The sequence below is a fragment of the Haliotis rubra genome, unplaced genomic scaffold, assembly GCF_003918875.1.
Source record: "Haliotis rubra isolate DU_JTF1 unplaced genomic scaffold, ASM391887v1 Scf351, whole genome shotgun sequence".
Taxonomy (NCBI): Eukaryota; Metazoa; Mollusca; class Gastropoda; order Lepetellida; family Haliotidae; genus Haliotis; species Haliotis rubra.
In genome coordinates this window covers 659,720-678,324 of record NW_025767026.1, presented here as the reverse complement: position 1 = coordinate 678,324, position 18,605 = coordinate 659,720, and the positions used below count along the sequence as shown (strand labels likewise).

Genomic DNA, 18,605 nt, shown 5'->3' with positions numbered 1-18,605 from the left:
TCCATCATGTACATGTAGGCTTTCATGCATGTCTACAGTCGTATCTTGGAATATGCTGGAGAGACCATATGGTAACCTGGGACCTTACAGACTGGCTTCCATCATGTACATGTAGGCTTTCATGCATGTCTACAGTCGTATCTTGGAATATGCTGGAGAGACCATATGGTAACCTGGGACCTACAGAATGGCTTCCACCATGTACATGTAGGCGTTCATGCATGTCTACAGTCGTATCTTGGAATATGCTGGAGAGACCATATGGTAACCTGGGACCTACAGAATGGCTTCCATCATGTACATGTAGGCATTCATGCATCTCTACAGTCGTATCTTGGAATATGCTGGAGAGACCATATGGTAACCTGGGACCTACAGAATGGCTTCCACCATGTACATGTAGGCATTCATGCATGTCTACAGTCGTATCTTGGAATATGCTGGAGAGACCATATGGTAACCTGGGACCTACAGAATGGCTTCCATCATGTACATGTAGGCATTCATGCATCTCTACAGTCGTATCTTGGAATATGCTGGAGAGACCATATGGTAACCTGGGACCTACAGAATGGCTTCCACCATGTACATGTAGGCTTTCATGCATCTCTACAGTCGTATCTTGTAATATGCTGGAGAGACCATATGGTAACCTGAGACCTACAGAATGGCTTCCACCATGTACATGTAGGCGTTCATGCATGTCTACAGTCGTATCTTGGAATATGCTGGAGAGACCATATGGTAACCTGGGACCTACAGAATGGCTTCCACCATGTACATGTAGGCGTTCATGCATCTCTACAGTCGTATCTTGTAATATGCTGGCGAGACCATATGGTAACCTGGGACCTACAGAATGGCTTCCACCATGTACATGTAGGCATTCATGCATCTCTACAGTCGTATCTAGTAATATGCTGGAGAGACCATATGGTAACCTGGGACCTTACAGAATGGCTTCCATCATGTACATGTAGGCGTTCATGCATCTCTACAGTCGTATCTTGTAATATGCTGGAGAGGTCAATATTATAAATGGACAGTGTTACTGTTGGACTGAGCGTAAGTCCAGTGTTTTTTCATTAAATTACTCGTTCTGTGGTTACATGTTTTAGGTCACAGGGTTACCGCTTAGCCAGTTATGTAGACGATGGTCTGTTGTCAGCTACTCCAGAAGACATTTGGAACCATAAGAATTTTGTTGTGGAGACACTTGGTTCTCTGGGATGGCAGCTAAATGCTGAGAAGTCTAATCTGACCTCAACTACACATGTTAGGTTTTGATATTAACTCTTGTGGTACTGGCGGCACTCCCACGTTACATGTGCCACAATATAAACTGCAGAAACTAAAACATGATTTGAACAGAGCCTTGAAAAAAACACAAATCTCGGCGAGAGCTCTTGCACGTGTAGCTGGTCTTTGTATAAGTTTAACTAAAGCAGTGGTGCCTGGCAAATTGATGCTGCGGAGTGTGTATCGTGTGCTAGCTTCAAGAACGTCGTGGGAGGACATGCTTTGTTTGACTTCTGAAGCTGGAAGAGATTTAGAATGGTGGATACATTCTATAGGCCAGTGGAATGGCGTAACACCTATACCAAAGGTCATTCAGACCCAGCTTTATACAGATGCCAGTCACACAGGATGGGGTTCAGTACTCGAGAACAAAGTGGCACAAGGGTTTTGGAACCCCCATATTTCGTACATGTCCTCAAACTTTCGAAGCTATTGAAAGTACGCATGGCTTTAGAATCGTTTGGACTGGAAATGCGAGGAAAGCATGTGCAGTTGTTGTCGGACAACGTTACAACTGTGGCATTTGTAAATCACCTTGGTGGGTCATGCCAAGATCTGATCAATGTTGTAACGGGAATATGGGGAAAGCCTTTCAGTTGGACATCACGTTAACCGCAAAATATCTGCCTGGTGTCCAAAATATATCGGCAGACAGATTTTCAAGACTGAATCCTCAATACGAAGGGATGCTGAATCAGGTGGTTTCAGGTGATAGACTTTATCTATGGTACACACGACGTCGATCGTTTTGCATCAATGACAAACGCACAACTACCAGTATTCAACAGTCGTTTTCACGACCCACTGTCAACAGGGGTAGATGCGCTCGCCCAGCAAGACTAGGGACAAATGAACAACTATGTCAACCCTCCATTCAGACTTTAGAAAAGATGATGAATGTAATTCAGTCTCAAGAGGCACATGCAACTGTCATTGCTCCTTACTGGAAAGGTCAGGTCTGGTTCCAGACTCTTCTAAGCATGTTAGTCGCCCCACCATTACCACTACCAAACTGCCGGACAACTGTCCTACGCACAACAGTGCCCCCGGAACCACTGAGAAATCCTCGCTGGGGGTTGTATGCCTGGAGACTTTGTGGACGACAAAATTGTTGTCGGAAGGTTGGTCGACGAGGGCTTGTGGAACAATTCAAGTAGTGTTTAGCTACATCTACTTTGGCTCTGTACAATCGACTTGTGCAAAAACTGCAGCAGTTTTGTTTGGACAAACAATTGGCGTTTCCAGTAGTATTTGCTTGCAAGTTGGCTGATTTCCTGTGTCACGTGGCTGACTCCAGTGATCGTCGAGCCTCTCAGCTTCGTTCTGCCTTGGCAGCTGTGTCCTTTTGGTGTGAGGCACAGGGGTGCTCTGATAAAATCTAGCACAACACACGTGCGTCAAAAGTCAAAGGTCATTCCAGTTTTCCGGTTCCGAGAGTTGTATCATGGTCTCCCAAATACAGCAGACATACCAGTGAAGGATCTGAGAGAGAAAGCACTCGTGTTGTTGTCCCTGGCAGCCATGTTACGGCCATCGGATGTTGCTCGCGGGGTGTTCACTTTGATCCGCATTTGCTTAGTTCATCTAAATCTGTATTCAGTGCTCACAATGTACATTTTAATAGCGATGACTCTATGGATATTGAATTTCATCGGATCAAGAATGACGCTGAGCGATCTGGATTTCGCGTGACAATTCGGCCAGCCTCTGATATTCAGATGGACATTAAAAGCGTACATACATCGCACAAGTGTACGAGAACGTGTTCCCGGTGAACCTGTATTTCTGACATTAAACCGTCCGTACAAGGCCATTGACTCCTGTACGGTTTCACGAATACTTGATGGGGCTTTGCACAGAGTAGGTCTGAAACAGGAGGGATACTCTGCAAGAGAGTTCAGGTCCACTGGGGCTACAAAGGCGGTAGAAAGCAGGGAAGATCCTAAGAAAGTGATGCTAGTTGGCCGTTGGAAAACAGAATCAGTATTCTATGATCACTATGTGCATGCCAGGCCAACCAGGTCCATAACTGACAGTATCATGTCATAAGTGAAACATGAAAGGCAACAAGTTTGTGGATGGCATTCCAAACACAATCCATTATGACTATTGTATTGCATTTGTTACATTCTTTTACCGTTATTCAGTTCCATACAATGCTCCACATTTGTGTAGTCTGTGAGTTTTATCATTGACAACTGGTTCAACAAGTATTTCCGTTTATCTCTCTATTGAAGGGCATTTATGTTCATAGAGTAACATATAGCAAAGTGACGTAAGTTTCATTAAACTGTAGTCAGAAGACAAGTGGAGATAACTCTCATTTGTTATAATTCTTGCCAGGTGTGCTGTTTTTGTAACTGAATTGTAATCGTCGATTGCCATAACTTGTCTGATTAGAAGCTGTGTACTACTAATATGTTGTACTGCTGCGTTGAGGGCCTCCTTGACAACAAGGGCATTTATGTTAATAAAGTTATCATATAGCGAAGTCACGTAAGTTTAATTAAACATGGGATTTCACCTCTGCAACATGGGATTTCATCTCTGCAACATGGGATTTCATCTCTGTAACATGGGATTTCATCTCTGCAACATGGGATTTCATCTCTGTAACATGGGATTTCATCTCTGCAACATGGGATTTATCTCTGTAACATGGGATTTCATCTCTGCAACATGGGATTTCATCTCTGTAACATTGGGATTTCATCTCTGCAACATGGGATTCATCTCTGTGACATGGATTTCATCTCTGCAGCATGGGATTTCATCTTTGTAACATGGGATTTCATCTCTGCAACATGGGATTTCATCTCTGCAGCATGGGATTTCACCCTTGCAGCATGGGATTTCATCTCTGCAACATGGGATTCATCTCTGCAACAGTTGGTTACCACTTTATGTGTGTTATTTCAGTTCCAGAAACTTCCTACACTTGTTCGTGCTTGTGGGCCTACCAGTGCGTACGTCTGTCTTCAAACCATATAACTACTGTTACCACTTAGTACTACTACTACTACTACTACTACTACTACTACTACTACTACTACTACTACTACTACTACTACTATTACTATTACTACTGCTACTACTGCTGTTGCTGCTACTTCTACTTCTACTACTACTACTACTACTACTACTACTACTACTACTACTTCTACTTCTTCTACTTCTACTACTATTTCTATTACTACTACTGCTGCTGCTGCTGCTGCTGCTGCTACAAGTATCATTCTCAATGTACAAATTACCGATTATGCCAGACCGAGTTCGAATCCGGACAACGGTTCAGTGTGAAATGTGAACCCATTTCTCGATGTAACCTACCATACATTCGCTGAAGACAAATCATAATAAATAAATATTAAAGCATGTAATTACTTTATTTTATAATAATTTATAAACACAAATAGAGCACTTCAAAGGACAATAAATGACAAGGGCCCTTTTGTATCCAGGTGGTCTGCATTATTCATTAAGTTAACTTTTAACATTGGTGTAAAGGAATAATACGTCAAATATTATTACTTTTTAGGTTTTAAGAAAACCTCAATAGTTCAACCACTTCAGTCAGCACTGATTTTTTAAAATTTTAATGGGGAATTATAAATAAACAAGCCCATGTCATCTTGGAACACGTACTGATGCATTGTTAGACAATAGTTGAGCTTAATCGGCGTTATTGGGCAGCACCGTATCTGTGTTCTTGATCATATTGGAGTATGGTTTTACGCCGCCTTTAGTAACATTCCAGCAAGATCACGGATTGGGGACCAGAAATGGAATTTACGCATTGGAGAATCGAATCTGGATCTTCGGTGTGACGGGCGAACGCTTTCACCACTTGGCTACCCCACTGCCCCAATCATGTCAGAATTCCGAACCTTCGTAAAGCAAAATATCAATCTAAACATGAAAAATATCTTTGCAGTATAACAAATCTTTCTGTCACTCCGCAAGGGCCATTTTATTGTCTCGTCCTTAGTTCGCTGTCTGTGTGGGGTGGGGTTTTTTCCACGCTTCTTTTTCTGAACGAAATATCCCGGATGATAGAAGAATAGGCATGTCTGAATCTCCTCCCAGCTAGGAAGTACAGATAGAAGTTAACGGCGTGGTTGCTGTCGGCGATGTTGGTGGTCAGGACGTCGAGGAAATATTTTCTCGCTTCACCTATAGAACAACTAGTTGGATTCCAGTAGCCATTTGCAACCAAGAAAATGCATCTTGGAAACGACAGAAGTATAAACACTGCCGCAACAATTACCAACATCTTTGTGATCTGTGCATCCAGTCTTCTTGTGGCAACAGTGGTCGAGTGGTTCTCTGACAGAGTCCGTCGATTGTTGGCCGACCTCCTGACGTAGATAATGATGAGGATGTTGCAGATGAAGAGGCAGGAAGCCGGCAGGATGGCGTACACGAAGGACCCGACATAGAACCAGGCCTTAAAGGATGGACCTTCTAATGTCAGCGTGCATGTGTATCCTTCGTAGTGAATGACAGTCCAAAACAGATGCAGGTGGATCAGACACAGCAACACAAACACACAAGAAATAATCACCAGACCTTTCCTCACGGTCCACATGACCGCCATCTTGAACGGGTACCTCACCGCCAGGAATCTCTCCATTGCCACGGTAGTAAGTATCCAGTTTGCGTACGTAGAGAAGACAAGTCCCAAGAAGAACAATCCTCGGCAACTTCTATCGTCCATGGCGAGTCTCCTGTTCTGGGACTGGTTCTCTACGAGTTTCAGAACAATGGCGATGTTGTCCACCACTGCCAACAAACCGACGTAGAACAACGACGTTGTCAGACGTTGCTGGCACATCCTGGTGACCACAATGGCGCTGATGATGTTGCCAGGGAAACCAACGACAAAGACAACCCAGATGTAGAATTGTTTTATGATGTCGGACACTCTGATTAGATGGCCATAGTCTTCCGACGTAGAGTTGCCTTGACACAATGATAGGTTTATTTCTGCCATGGATATATTGTGTTGAACAGTCATCTTACACAGGGGAGGGTGGCTAATTCACAATGATCTGAAAAATAAAATATATGGATACAAATTATGCAGAAGAAAAGTGTACATTTTTTAACTTATTTAATGTTGTATTTTTGTCACTTGATCATTTAACATTTTATTTATTCATTCATTCAAAACAAATGTTTTGTTGGTTTTTTTTACTAATTTTAATGTTCATATTTTTTATTTTACTTATTTTAATGTTCATATTTTGTAAAAAGAATTCCGGGTGTAGGGTCGCTGTCTTTTACTGATTGGTAGAACCAATTATTATCAGGACAATCCAGGGACTGATATAATCAGTAATGTCCCACGCCCTCGACGAACGCAATATCATGTGGTGTCTGACCACGTCATCCGTTCAAATGCCTCCCAAGACAAGCATAGCATGCTTTTAATTCCATGGGTTCCAATGTAGTGACCTCTTAATAGAGGTTGAGTCCTGAATCATAAAATGAACTAGTTCACAAACAAATATTCAGCAATTACCCTTACTCCGTTACTGAGTTGTCTATGCATCACACGCGATATAAAACTTGATTGCTGCATTCTTGTAACTTTTTGGACTTTGCATTGCAATGACAATGTGTTTGCATGTGTTATTCTGTGGTATTACAGAGCTCATATCCTTTATTTATAAGCTATTCTTCAAATGTATATGTTATATTTGGGATTACACTTTCTTAGTAAAGTACAATTTTTTGTGTTGAGTCCCATCCGGGATTCGAACCCACACCCTCAGAGTTCTTCAAATGCATTCGACAATTAGCAGATCAGAGAAATATAGTGGACAAGCACCAAGAAAAACAATCCCCGGCAACGTTTGTCGTCCATGGCGAGTCTCCTGTTCTGCGATTGGTTCTCTACGAGTTTCAGAACAATGGCGACGCTGTCCACCACTGCCAGCAAACTGATACAAACATATACTGCATTAAAACCAGGAACAAAATTAACCACACACAACTTTGTTGATATTTGTTCGAAAACAAGACCTAGTTATATGAGATGATGCTTGCAAAATAAAATTATTCTTCAGAATGTTTGAAAAAGGAAACACAAAAATGCATTGATGTAAGGTGAAAAAATTGCAGCATGGCTGCTCTGAAGTGTCCGTTTCATTGCTGCAGATGTTTAAAAGGACCAGAATATGAAATTAGAGACAGTTATTGAAGTGGAGGAAATAGAATTGAAAAACTAGAACTTTTCGATAATGAAACGATAAGTTCATGACGCATGATCACCTGCCAGTGGTGTAGGAGGATCACGTGGAACCCATCAAAGAGTGAGTGAGTATGGTTTTACGTCGCTTTTAGCAATATTCCAGCAATGTCACGGAGGGGGACACCAGAAATGGGCTTCACATATTGTACCCATGTGGGGAATCGAACCCGGGTCTTCGGCGTGACGAGCGAACGCTTTAACCACTAGGCTACCCCATCGCCCCACCCATCAAAGGCCATCCAAGGAGTAACATGACTGTTTAACTCTCAACCATAATTAATGAAACGTTACTGCCAAAATGAGTCAACGTCTCGGTTGATAAATCCTTGTGATTTTGTTGCCATAAAACGTTAATCTAACCTACATGAGCACTGATTCTGATATCAGCTAGGTAGTTCTAGTATAAGCAGGGGCGGTGGGGTAGCCTAGTCTTTAATGTGTCCGCTCGTCTCACTGAAGACCCGGGTTCCATTCCCCACATGGATACAATGAGTGAAGCCCATTTCTTATGTCCCCCGCCGTGATATTGCTGAAATATTGCTAAAAGCTGCGTAGAACCATACTCGTTCATTCTTATGTGACGGACATAGCACAGCATTACGTTCGATGTTGAGTGTATTTGTATTTAACGATAGCTCCACTGTCGATACAAAAATAACTACCACATATTAATCTTGCTATTATTCACCAGGGTAATGTTGAAAGTTGACTGATTCTGGAGCAATGGCAAGGTAGTATTTTCTAAATTGTCATTAAAACATGATGAAGGTTGTCAAGTATGATGTTAGACATGTTGAAACCTTGTTGGTATCTTACACATTATCACAATTACATTGGTCTGAATGGTAAAGTGGTAACATCCGTAAAAACTCCATGCTTGCTTTTATCTTGAGAATTTAAATTCACATATATTCCAGACAAAGGTAGAGGAAATTGGAAAAATTTAAGACGGTTACGGAAAACTGAGCAGTGATGGTCGGGGAGAAAGATAGGACAAGGTGTAGCATGACCATCAACAGCATTGTAAGGCTGCAGACAACCAACAAAGTCGACAGCGGTATGTAGATAAAATACTGAACATATGACATGCCATGATCAATATCAGATGATAACTATGATGCCACGAATCGCCAAACATTCCTTTATACGATGTGTCCGATTCAATCACCAAATTCGGCTGACGGTGCTGTGGACGTGTTGTGGGTGTCCACTTCCGATTTTGTCCCAGACAAGCTCTGTTGGAGAGAAAGGACAAGCCGCTGGACATTCTGGAGATGTTTCTTTGCAGAGGAAGGTGTCAGCAATGACGGACACAATTTGCTGAAAGGACTCGCACTCTGCACAGCTATTGACGTCAGAATGTTGTCCTTCAATGGGCAATATGCACTGGCGTCATATTGATCCTGTCCCATAACGTTATAGACCCGTCCTCAAATCTGTGATGTTGCCTTCAAGTGAACTTCCCATGACGTTCCAGACATTGGTACCTACTGGCTACCTACCACAGAGTTCTTTCAGTTTGTGCATGGCAAGAACCCTTAGGCGTTCGTCACATCGCAGAAGATGCATTGCAAATGTATCACAAATACTTTATGAAAGCAAGAGAAGTTCACGTGTCACTGTGGATTAAACAATCAACATGGATCAGACCGAATTGACGACCACTGACGTGTCAATATCAACAATGGCCTCCGGCCTACGTGCACGGAAGAAATGCATGGTCCGCGCAATGTGGTGGGGCGTTAGCTTCTGGTTTCGAAACACTTTCTATCGTCATTTCTCTGAGCTGCTTTTTCTTTTAATATTTATGGTTCATCATCTCCTAATACGTTTTGAGAAGACCGGTGAAGATCCAGGTTAGAAAATTGATCTTCCGTAACCCATGCTTGTCGTAAGAGGCGACTAACGGGATCGGGTGGTCAGGCTCGCCGACGGATGTCATTGGTTCCAAGTTGCGCAGATCGATGACATGCTGTTGATCACTGGATTGTCTGGTCCAGACTCGATTATATATAGACCGCCGCCATATAGTTGGAAAATTGCTGAGTGCAGTGTAAAACTAAACTCACCCACTCACACACTGTTAATTACATTATATTTCTTTGTTATTTGTTGGTTTTACACCGAGGTATTTTACGGGCTGATTCCCCGTTTTACTTGAGAAAAATGACGTACCAATATGTTCCGGTGCATTTGTCAGGTGGACATTGGACCTAATGAGTGAGAAATATATGTCGTTTTGAAAATATCGAAATAGTTAATTGTAGTTTAGTAATTTGGTGTTAAGGTTAAACATCTTATGAGAAATGCGAAATTAAGAAATGGAATATATCGGTTGATGAGAAACATTTCAGTGAATGAACTTTGGTGTTGTTGATTTTTCTAAATTAAAGAGATGTGAATTAGGAAGGCGGTAAATCTAATTTCCAAGGGGGAGGGGTTGGAGTGAGGGGTAATAAAGTTGAGCTGGAAATTCATAAGATAAGCGAAAAAAGGGCAAAAATGCTTAAATTATTAGAATTTTAGAAATTGAGGTAAAACCTGAGCGAATTGCAAAACAGAACAAAAAATGTCTAAAAAATGACAAAGATTATGATTTTAATAGAAATATGATACTATCTCCGTTTCAAGAACATGAAGATGGCAATGTGTTTTTACTTTTTTCAGGCAGTAACACATTTGAAATAACCAATAGGGCATTTGGTAAAGTTATTCCATTTTTTATCGAGGCTTAAAAGTCTGTACATTATCAACAATTTGAGGTTACCTCTAATCATTATGGAACGAAAAGGGCCAGTATCCAGAAGGTGTGTGTCAAGAGTTCGAAAAGCTGGGGCAGCTGATGTTATTGGAAAATTTTAAGCAGTGTGTGTATGTTGACTTGTTTGGATGAACTGAAGGTGAAACAAAACTTCAACTTTAGCAGGTACTAACTCGGTTACACAGAGCGTGGTGCTTCTCCAAGAAATTGTAAAGCTAATACCCACATAAGTTTTTCGGGTACCAGAATAGACCAGTTACTCAGTCAGATTTGTTCGAATCCCACCGTTAATTTTGTTTCAGACTGTCTTGAACACCTTGACTCGCCCTTGTATCGATCTGCCATACATCAGGAAACTTCTCCAACCATTGCGTTCATTGTTTCTGACAAACCTGGTTAATACAGCGCTCGATATGTTACCAGCGTTACAGAGATTTACAATCACTACAAACTCACAACAGTATTGACTAAAACAAAGCATGGCGTCATACAAGGCTACGACGTCGCGTACTGAAATTACATCTCAGTGAAACTACTTCTATTCACTTGGCGAAAACAAAAGCGCCAAAATAAAACTTAACAAAATCCATCCCCGTTTCCACATTACACGCTTTATAATATATGTTGCATAATATCTGTCAGAATAAACGACAGATCAAAACGTATTACCCCTGACATGTTAAAATAGTTGCACAAATTAACCAAACAACTGTTCCTTTAAATTATTCAGATGATGATGACAACGCATCAATAAAGCAATTTCTATTTACCGATCTTCGGTTATCTATATAATTGCAACTCAGCAATGTAATAAACTGTTAGGGTTCTATGTTTTATCTTGATGTGATCTGTCAATGCATGAGTATTGGTTTTAAGCAGTGTGAATGACTGTGGGAAGGAACATCTGACTATTAACATTCTAGCGCCTCACAGGCAGCTTCGGTTATCCAGGCTAATAATGATTGACTGTGCGCTTTGTGCAGGATATTAAGACTATAAATGTTTTTATTTATTATTAAATTATACAGACACGGATCTGATGCTTAACATGACACTCTTCCTTATTTCAAATTATGATTGATTGACGGAATGTATTAACTGCATACAGTGAAAAATGTGAATAAATATATATTTTCACCATGAACATTATAACAAGATGTGTTGTTTTGTTGTTTGTATGTTTGTTTCTTTTTATATGTTTGGTTTTGTTTCCATTTGTTTTACATTTCACGGCTCGCGTATTTCGCGTTGCCAAGTTTAGTGTGCATCTTCGTTTGTGCACTATTTTCTCATTATAACTGCACTATTATCTCATGTCTAACCGCACTATTATCTCATGACTAAGTGCACTACTATCTCATGAGTAACCGCACTATTATCTCATGACTAACTGCACTATTATCTCATGACTAACTGCACTATTATCTCATGACTAACTGCACTATTATCCCATGTATAACTGCACTATTATCTCATGTATCACTGCACTACTATAACATGTATAACTGAACTATTATCTCATGTATGATTGTACTATTATCCCATGTATAACTGCACTATTATCTCATGACTAACTGCACTATTATCTCATTTATAACTGCACTATTATCTCATTTATAACTGCACTATAATATCATTATAACTGCACTAGTATCTCATGTATAACTGCACTATAATCTCATTATAACTGCACTATTATATAATTATAACCGCACTATTATCTCATGCCTAGCTGCACTATTATCTCATGACTCCCTGCACTATTATCTCATGACTACCTGCACTATTATCTCATGTATAACTGCACTATAATATCATTATAACTGCACTAGTATATCATTATAACCGCACTATTATCTCATGACTAACCGCACTATTATCTCATGACTACCTGCACTATTATCTCATGTATAAATGCACTATTATATCATGTATAACTACACTAGTATCTCATGTATAACTGCACTATAATCTCATTATAACTGCACTATTATCTCATGACTAACCGCACTATTATCTCATGACTATGTGCACTATTATCTCATGTATAACTGCACTATTATCTCATGACTAACCGCACTATTATCTCATGACTAAGTGCACTATTATCTCATGTATAACTGCACTATTATCTCATGTCTAACCGCACTATTATCTCATGACTAACTGCACTATTATCTCATTTATAACTGCACTATTATCTCATGACTAACTGCACTATTATCTCATGACTAAGTTCACTATTATCTCATGTATAACTGCACTATTATCTTATGACTACGTGCACTATTATCTCATGTATAACTGCACTATTATCTCATGTATAACTGCACTATTATCTCATGTATAACTGCAGTATTATCTCATGTCTAACCGCACTATTATCGCATGACTAACTGCACTATTATCTCATGTATAACTGCACTATTATCTCATGACTAACTGCACTATTATCTCATGTATAACTGCACTATTATCTCATGACTAAGTGCACTATTATCTCATGTATAACTGCACTATTATCTCATGACTAAGTGCACTTTTATCTCATGTATAACTGCACTATTATCTCATGACTAAGTGCACTATTATCTCATGTATAACTGCACTATTATCTCATGTATAACTGCACTATTATCTCATTATAACTGACACTAACTGCACTATTATCTCATTTATAACTGCACTATTATCTCATGACTAACTGCACTATTATCTCATGACTAAGTGCACTATTATCTCATGTATAACTGCACTATTATCTCATGACTAAGTGCACTATTATCTCATGTATAACTGCATTATTATCTCATGACTAAGTGCACTATTATCTCATGTATAACTGCACTATAATCTCATTATAACTGCACTATTATCTCATGACTAACTGCACTATTATCTCATGTATAACTGCAGTATTATCTCATGTCTAACCGCACTATTATCTCATGACTAAGTGCACTATTATCTCATGTATAACTGCACTATTATCTCATGACTAACTGCACTATTATCTCATGACTAAGTGCACTATTATCTCATGTATAACTGCACTATTATCTCATGACTAACTGCACTATTATCTCATGTATAACTGCCCTATTATCTCATGACTAAGTGCACTATTATCTCATGTATAACTGCACTATTATCTCATGATTAACGGTACAGTTGTACAGTAAAAAACAATCTTTGCCGGAGTCTTTAGGGATTGATTTCAAGAAATCAATATATTGTTATTTATGTCCCTCTTATACAGTATACACGCCGACGGGAGGACGTCTGAGTGTGATGAATGGAGATCAGATTTTTCGAACACATTTCTTTGACTGAAGACAATCAACAGGATGGGGAAAAACTTGAAAGTCTATAATTCGTTTTATGGAGCTACGACCAAAATGTAGTGCCTTGTTGGTGACAAGCTTGGAAACTGTACAAACGTTTCTGTCTGCCTCCAACACTGAATGATAACCGTATAAACAACCATTACGTGGTAGCTTTCTTCAGAAGCAGCTTTTGGAATGGCGCTAGAAATTCGTGATGTGTCAAACTGTATTATTTCTTTTCTGTCAGTTGCATTTTATCTGCATAAGAATTTAGTTCGAAACTTTGTCCTGTGCGAGAAAGTTGTCACCTTCATTATCTGATAATGTGTTTATATGTCTAAGTAGTGTTTTGGGCCTTACATGTATGTTTCCAGAGTCTCGGCGACTCGGTCTAGGAACAGTTATAATGAAATCCAACTTTTTGGTATACGCTCCTTTGCCCAACAATCGCTCGGCATATTTACACATCACAACACTCAGTCCGTACAATAATGTATATTCTAGAAAATACAGCGTCAAGATAATAGGGAAAACATTTCGAGCAAAAGGCAATCTTTGCCATAGTCTTTGGGGATTGTTTTCAAGAAATCATTTATTTTAAATTTTCTCCTAATACAGGACGTCTGGGGATCAGATCCATTCATTGACTGAAGACAATCAATAGGATGGGAAGAAAAGTCTTAAAGATTTTATTGAACTTAGACATGGCCAAAATAGATTGCCTTGCTGTTGACAAGATGTAGAATGTACAAACGTTTCTCTGTCTGCCTCTAATAATTAATGGTAACCGCGAAGTATAGACAATCTTCAGAAGCATCTTTGGGAATGCCAGTAGCAAACCGTGTCTAGCTGTGCCATTTCTAATCTGACAGTTATTTTGGCAGAGAGCATCATATCATTTATACTAGCTGATTCATTCCAGAACCTATTGAGAAGGGACGCAAAGTAACACAATCGAAAATGTTCTTTGTAGGAAGATTTCAAAGAGCATCATGCGACCCTGCTCAAAGGTTGTTTTCAACGCTTTAGTACAGTTTTCACAAGCATGTTTAGACACCAGAGACCAACATTATGTGGGATTTAATCATTTGTTTTGGCGTATGCCATATTGTTATATGACCGTGTTATTCATTCAGTAACAATGTTCGAAGTGTGATATACACATCACTGTACGTGTGATGTTCACGGAGGGTGGTTGTGTGCTATATTTAGATTTGTGCTGGATGTAGTGTTCTGGAATGTACTACAACACTTTAGGTAAAATCCCGTGACTAATAGAACAGTATGGACTAACTGGTAGCTTTTTCTGAGGTATATGAAGGGTGGGATGGGGTGGGGGTAACTCTTGCTTGTCATCTCACATTACATCCCAAGTTACCAGAAGACCAGCATTGTGTGTGAACCATACCCAGGCCATCTTTACAATTTGGGGGTGGTTGTGTAGCCTAGTTCGCTCGTCACGCCGAAGACCCGGGTTCGATTCCCCACATGGGTTCAATGTGTGAAGCCCATTTCTAGTGTCCCCCGCCGTGATATTACTGGAAGATTGCTAAAAGCGGCGTAAAACCATACTCACTCACTCAATCTTTACAATTTGGATTACTGTTGGTGAGAGGTGAATATTACCATTATTAGCATCACTCTTCATTACTATAATCACTTATATTACCTTTGAATCTGTACTGCCACTTTGTTGTGTACTGGCATAGTGATACTTTTGTATCGATTTGTGAACTTAGCTACTTTTAGAATACAATTGTTAATTGCTAATTATATCATATAGCTTTGTTGTTTGTTTGTATCACACAAAGGTCTTTTACTACCTCATTCCAGGTTAACTTTTTGAGTTCTAACTTGGGAAACAACTCGTACCAATATGTTCCGGGGCTTTTGTCAGGTGGGCACTTGTCTTTGTGTGTGACGGCACCAATGGTGGGGTAGGATACACATGTTATCGCCACTTTATATCTAATGATTATTTGGAACATTCGTGTGATATAGCCGGAATTTCAACAGAGGTATCTATCGATTATGGAAATGTTTTTGTTGCTTTTAATTACGTAGGCTTATTTATAGAAACACTCGGTAAACCACATAAGCAGTGAAGAAACGATTAGATGAAAATTCATTTGAGTTGCCAGAGTGGTTGATGTCACAAAGCTCATGCATGGCAACTCTTTTAACCGTCTACGAATAATATGTATATGAAGCAATCCTGAATCCTTTGATTCCTACACTGTGGTGGTTCATGGGCATCAGTGACAGCTGTAACCGTTATCAACGTTCCGGGATCAACGTTAGACTACGTCGGGCAGTTCCTGAATACACTCGTCGTGCGCGCTTTAATGTGTACATGCTTTATCGTTGATTTTAATGGATCCACTTTCCCCTATCATTGATGATAAGTATCAAGTCCTTTGTATATTCATACCAATGGTCTTGAACCACAAAGTAAACTGAGTTAGGTAGTTCCCCTATCTTACGATCGCTATGAGAAGCATTTCGTTGAGGCAGTGATTCATGGAATATTCCGTAACGCTCCAGATACATGAGCCCAGTTTAGTCCTTAAACAGAGCAAGACAATCTGAACCATCTCTCACAGAGCAGTGGTTTACCAAACATATCAGATCAAAGTGTTGGTGAAACATCGGCCATAGAGTGCTGGAGACGTTGGTGCCATGGGAATAATGTCTGTCTTTGCACACAGTTCTTGAAAAAACCCATGAGTGTGTATGGTTTTACGTCGCTTTTAGCAATATTCCAGCAATATCACGGCGGGGGACACCAGAAATGGGCTTCACACATTGTACCCATGTTGGGGAATCGAACCCGGGCCTTCGGCGTGACGCACCAACGCTTTAACCACTAGGCTACCCCACCGCCTGATGTTTAATTCTGAAACCTCTGACCAAACTTGGTATAAACATTCTTTTCCACTTCTACTCAACTATGAGAATCATATGATATAATTGTGTGCATGGTTTCTTTTTTAAAGAAACATTTTCGCAAAAACTTGGCAAGCAGACGTGAAGTGATAGTTTTATTTCCATATAGCGACAGGGCTCTTGTTTATATCAAAACAATAATCGCAACCAAAAAACACGTGCACACGTATTCTTGCTGTTTTATTCTTGTATGATCTGCTGTTGTTATGGCTGCAAGCATCTTTCTTTTTGTATTTTTGTAGAAAGGTAATATGTTGGGGTTTTCTATTCTTTTTTTAACGTAACACAAAAATTCGTAGCAAGCAGAAGATGCGTTTATTTTTTATCGTTACAAGATACCGTTACATGTCAGGCTTTGATTGTGCTCTGCTACTTTTCATGTGACAGCAACTGTTCGTCCTTTTTTAAATGTCAGTCAAAATGAGAAGGGCCGTTATACAGAGGATGATACACACTTTATCTCGACCCGACCATACACAGATGTAGAGGTGTACATACGCATGAGCATTAATTGTGCACAACCTGAATCCAAGGGCAAGTTTTGAAATATTTGTCAACACAGGTGATCATACTTTAGCATAGTGGAATGTGAAGAATGCATTTCACACAATATCTGAAAATAACTATGGGTCGTATGTTCATGTGCTGCAACGGTGCCAAGCACATGGGGTATAAATTACATAACTGCACTCTGCATACACTACCGGTTTCTGAACTGAATTAAGTGACGACGACCATAAAAAGTCTTGACTTAAATTTTCTTAAAATGGCAAATATTTGAGGAAATGCATGATATCAGGCTGTTGGCATTCACAAAACACTACACAGGAAATTTGGTTAGTCAGCGGTACAAACTCTGGGAAGGGGTTTTAGCTTGGAGTCGCAAAGTCACGATTTTTTACAGCTCTTAAAGTACGGTTTAGATGTTTGACGTCAACGTCCCATTTTGCAGCTGAATCTGCTGGTTGAATTGCGTATACAGTTGTATAGGGGTATTTATGGTGAACATGGAACAAACTTGGTGATGACCTCGTTACAACCCGTTATAGAGCTTAGTTGGTTGGTTTGTTGTTTAACGCCACACTTTAGCAATATTCCAGCTATAATATATGGCGGCAGTCTGTAAATAATCGAGTCTGGACCAGACAATCCAGTGATCAACATCATGAGCATGGATCTACGCAATTGGGATAAGATGACATGTGTCAACCAAGTCAGCGAGCCTGACCGCCCGATCCCGTTAGTTGCCATTTACGGCAATCATGGTTTGCTGAAGACCAAATCTAACCCCGAACTTCACGGGTTTATATAGTGCTAGGACTCGGGTAGTCACAACATATACCTGTAATGTAATCTGTTCTATTTATTTATCTTTTTTTGTTCTATGTATATTATATCATTATTGTGTGTGTGTGTGTGTGTGTGTGTGTGTACCAGCCCTGTGTGAAAGCATCTGGACATTCATGCACTGACTTATAATGTAGTATTGTACCTTATTGTTCGATTGATCCCCTCTGTATTGTCTGTTTTGATTATAAAACCCCAACTCGGTGTTTCATTATTGTAGATTTAGTTTTTATTGATAATTAAAGAGACACCTTTCAAAGTGAGCAAATTGGATATGCAAAACATAAATTATATGTAAAGATGACAAAGAATACCAAGATGTGAGTTGAAATATGATATTAATATCTCCCTTTTGCAGGAACACATTTCAAATAACAAAAAGGGCATTTGGTAATGTTATTCGCTCGTCATTCTCGAATCCCACATGGGTACATTGTCTGAAGCTCATTTCTGGTGTCCCCGCCGTGATATTGCTGGAATATTGCTTATAGCGACGTAAAACCAAACTCACTCACTCACTCACCGTTCAGCACTAACAAACTGTGGTTACCTGTACTCATGATGAAGTGATTTAGGCCAGGTGTGTGAAGGCTAATGTTTGGTATCATCTGATGCATATAGACCAAAATTAAGACGTTGAGGGTTGAGGACACTTTTGTGTTTCTTGTTT

At 39.8% G+C, this 18,605-nt stretch overlaps 1 protein-coding gene across 2 annotated transcripts in view; it reads right to left on the bottom strand.

The window, feature by feature from the left end:
* Window positions 1-4,673: 4,673 nt before the first annotated feature.
* The window catches only part of LOC124285098 (galanin receptor 2a-like), a 38,268-nt gene continuing 24,336 nt past the window's right edge, over window positions 4,674-18,605 (bottom strand). For both annotated transcript variants that reach the window (XM_046721254.1, XM_046721255.1), the window contains exon 2: window positions 4,674-6,350. In XM_046721254.1, coding sequence (XP_046577210.1) covers window positions 5,270-6,316 — 1,047 coding nt within the window. In that variant the 5' untranslated portion in view covers window positions 6,317-6,350 and the 3' untranslated portion in view covers window positions 4,674-5,269. The remainder of the gene's footprint in view (window positions 6,351-18,605) is intronic.